This window comes from Pteropus vampyrus, unplaced genomic scaffold (genome assembly GCF_000151845.1).
Source record: "Pteropus vampyrus isolate Shadow unplaced genomic scaffold, Pvam_2.0 Scaffold151, whole genome shotgun sequence".
Lineage (NCBI taxonomy): Eukaryota > Metazoa > Chordata > Mammalia > Chiroptera > Pteropodidae > Pteropus > Pteropus vampyrus.
The window spans coordinates 707028-710663 of record NW_011888932.1 but is presented as its reverse complement, the minus strand read 5'-3'; the positions used below and the strand labels follow the sequence as shown (position 1 = coordinate 710663).

At 36.1% G+C, this 3636-nt stretch overlaps 1 protein-coding gene across 1 annotated transcript in view; it reads right to left on the bottom strand.

The window, feature by feature from the left end:
* Positions 1-3636, bottom strand: part of PATJ (PATJ, crumbs cell polarity complex component) — a 320321-nt gene that overhangs the window by 289329 nt on the left and 27356 nt on the right. Inside the window, exon 9 of the mRNA XM_011369533.2 lies at positions 678-780. Coding sequence (XP_011367835.1) covers positions 678-780 — 103 coding nt within the window. The remainder of the gene's footprint in view (positions 1-677; positions 781-3636) is intronic.

Here is a 3636-nt window from a genome sequence, read left to right as displayed (position 1 = left end):
ATCTGATTTATAGCCAGAAGTACAGGTACCACCCTGGGCTTGAAACTGGTGTCTAAAGTGGAGGCGGTATTGTGAGACTGAGACTTTTACCTGAGAATCTGATTCTATCTTTGGGTAGATAGTGCCAGAACTGAGTTGAATTCTTTGACATTTTGCTGGGTTCTGAGAATTTCTTTTTGGAATTTGGTCTGGGAACCCTTTTTAACCTTTTTCCCATATAGGAAAAAAAAATGAACCTCACTGCCAGCGTTGATTTAACATCATGCGTAGGAATCCTATGTTTAATAGGATTTGACATTTTCAGCGATCGAGAATTACTATATTCTGTAAATGGAAATATCACCACTAAAAACAGAATGCTATAAATAGAATGATGTCATTTGTTTCCAAAGACTATCAGTATACTAGAGCGATGTGAAAATAATAAAAGTGAGATATTTTGTGGCAAACTTTGGGGGTAAGGTTAGGACTGTTATCCACGAGTTATCTCAGGGTAAACGGGAAATGGATTAAACTGTGATTCTCAAATTACTGAAAAGTACTAGTTGCTATTATGGATTCATGGTTTTATTGTTCAACGTTTAAATTAAAATCGACAGATATTTAAATTTACTGTCTAGAAACCTTAACATCTTTTACGATTATTTCCAAATATAAAGTAGAAATGATTCATTTACCTGTATGAGCAGTTCCAACATAGCCAACAATTCTAATCCCAAGACTCTGTCCATCTTTTTTAATGAGTTCAACATCATAAGTTTCAAAAAGGGTAGAACTGTCCTAAAAGAGAAAAATAATTTTAGTTACATAACTCTGTGTACATAATCAATTTGTGCATGCTTTGTCAAGCAATTTCTTAGCACCTATGGAAGGCAGAATTTTAAGATGGTCCCCATGACTTTCTGATCCTTGGTGCTATTGCTGTGTTTATGTCACATTACCTGGCAAAAGGGAGATTATCCAAGTGAGCCTAATCTAATCAGGTGCCCTTCAAAAGCAAGGACTTTTCTCCTGCTGATGGGAGAAAGGCAAGTGAAAAAGATTTGAAGTATAAAGACTGGACTTGTGGTTTGAAGATGGAGTGGGTCATGTGAGAAGAAATATGAGACAGGGTAGGGCTTAAGGAGTTGAAAGATGTTCCTTAGCTGACAGCCAGCAGAGAGACTTCAGTCCTACAACTGCAAGGAACTGTATTCTGCCAACAATTCGATTGAGTTTATGAATGGATTGTCCAGAGTATCCAGATTATGAGCCCAGCCGGGCCAATATCTTGATTATGGCCTTGTAAAAAATCTAGCAGAGAGCCCAGCCAGGCCTACCCAGATTTCTGACCTACAGAACTGTGAACTAACATAGGATATTGTTTCAAGCCCTAAATTTGTAGTAATTTATTACACAACAATAGAAAACCAATATAGCCACTTAGTAAAAACTCAGGATTAATTTCCATCCAAAATAACTAATTGTAAAAAAAAAAAAAAAAAAATTAGAAACATATTATAAGACTAATTATTGTAATAACTATTGTGAGCAAAAAATAATGAACAAAAACTTATTTTCATTACTTGTTTTCTAATTTAAAATATTTCTGTAAAATAGTAAGGTATCGAAAAACATAATACTTTGCTTTCAATTCAAAACATTAATAGAAAGTAAACAATTGATTGCATCAAATTCTCGCTTATTACATATGACACTGGTCTCTCACTACAAAGTAGAAGGCTCCAGATAACTAGAGTAAGGGGGTGGGGAGAATAGTTGCAACTAGTTTGGAGAAGAAAAAAAAAATGATTCTAATATCTCACACAGAAAACTTCTACTCAGAGAAAAAAAGCAGAAGACACCTAATAACCCCTCAGATGATGAAAGGTGGCTCTCTACCTCCTTCTCACCATAATCACTTCTTCCTTTTTTCTTCTTCTTGGTCCCTCCTTTTAAAAAGGATTTCTTTCCTTTTGTCTTATCTCTTGATTCAAAGCCTGTTAGATAGTTTGAAAAGCTTGGAATAGATGAGAAAGATCCGAATTCATATCCCAGCTCTGCAACCTACTCTTTATGTGACCTTTAACAAGTTATTTGGACTTCAGTTTTCTCATCTGTTCAATAGATGATAAGACCTATCTTGCAGAATTCTTGTGAGAAATGCATATGACATGAAAATCCAGGTGCTTGATAATAATTAATAATGATTATTATTATATAACTAAAATGATTGTTATTAATCATAATAAATATTATTATCATTGTCTATTCCCTTTGGCTAATCTACTCCTAACAGTGATAACTTTCATACATTAATCAGTTTTTATAGTTTCCACTTCACTATCTGGATGTCTCCTCACCAATCTAATGAAATAGAAAGAGGGATTATCATTATCCACCAATTTACAGAAGAGTAGCTGAGGCTCAGAGTGGTTGAATGACTTAACCCTGAGAAACAGCAAAGAAGATCAAACTTGTCTAATGGTTCAAAGTTGGGCTCTTCTGCTGCTTCACTGGTAAGCACTGAGACACTACTCACAGCAATGTGGCACCATGAGTTGAAGGCATTTCTAATCTTGCTGTGTATCACACCCAGTATTTGATTTAAGATTAAAGAATAATTTGTATACTCACAGAACTAGGGCTTCTGTTGGGCTCAGCAGGCAGGGCAACAGGTAAGGCTGTAGGTGTAGGAGGGGTTACAGAAATTTCGCCAGTTGGATCTCTTGCAACAAGCATCCTGACTGAATTCCCACAGTTCCTCAGCACCTGCGCAACTTGCTCACTGGTCATTCCTTGCACATTTGTGCCACCGATCTTCAAGATGTGATCCCCTGTATGGAGTCTTCCATCCTTTAATCCAAGAGAAAAAATTGTTCTGAGAAATCAACAATCTGATTTCACTAGTTAATAACAATTCATCAGAATCTGAGCTGTGGTAAAATGGCTGGCAAAAAAAAAAAGCTATCTAAAAATGCTGAATTAAATATATTTTTAATGAATGGTTGAATTGGCAACAGAGGCAAGGAAGTCCTTGTAAAATCAAAAAAAAAAAAAAAAGAGGAGGGGTGGACTGAGATGCAAGGAGAGTTCAAAAGGAGAAGAGTAACCAGAATTCTAAAACAGACATTTGCTTTCGGGTATCACTTCTTGCCTAATGGCCTATAGCCTGGATATTAGTGGACACTTACACAAGGAAGAGATCAGAAAGGCCAGGGCCTCGAGAAAGAAAGGAGGTCAGATCAGAAGCTTCCAGCATAAAGCTAGGAACTCTGAAGACCAACAAGCTAAGTGGCACATTCGAGGAACAGCAAGATGTCAGTGTGGCTGGAAGAGAAAAAATAAGCAAAGGGGAGAGAACTCAAATTGATGAGAGCGTTAACAGGGTTTGAATTCTCTTTACTTATCTTTACTATAATAAAGATATCAAAATGTAAACGCAGCTGATTACAAAAAATTACATCTGCAGAGCACTTTACAAATCACCTTTCATATGTCATCTAATTCAAAGAACAACTTTAAAATAAGAAAATTGAGATTTAAAAAGGTTGACTGACTTGACCAAGGTCACAAAGCTAATAAGTGGCAGAACCAAAGTTCAACCTGAGTTGTACCACTGAAGATCTATTCTCAATCGGTCATTTGTCTTATACT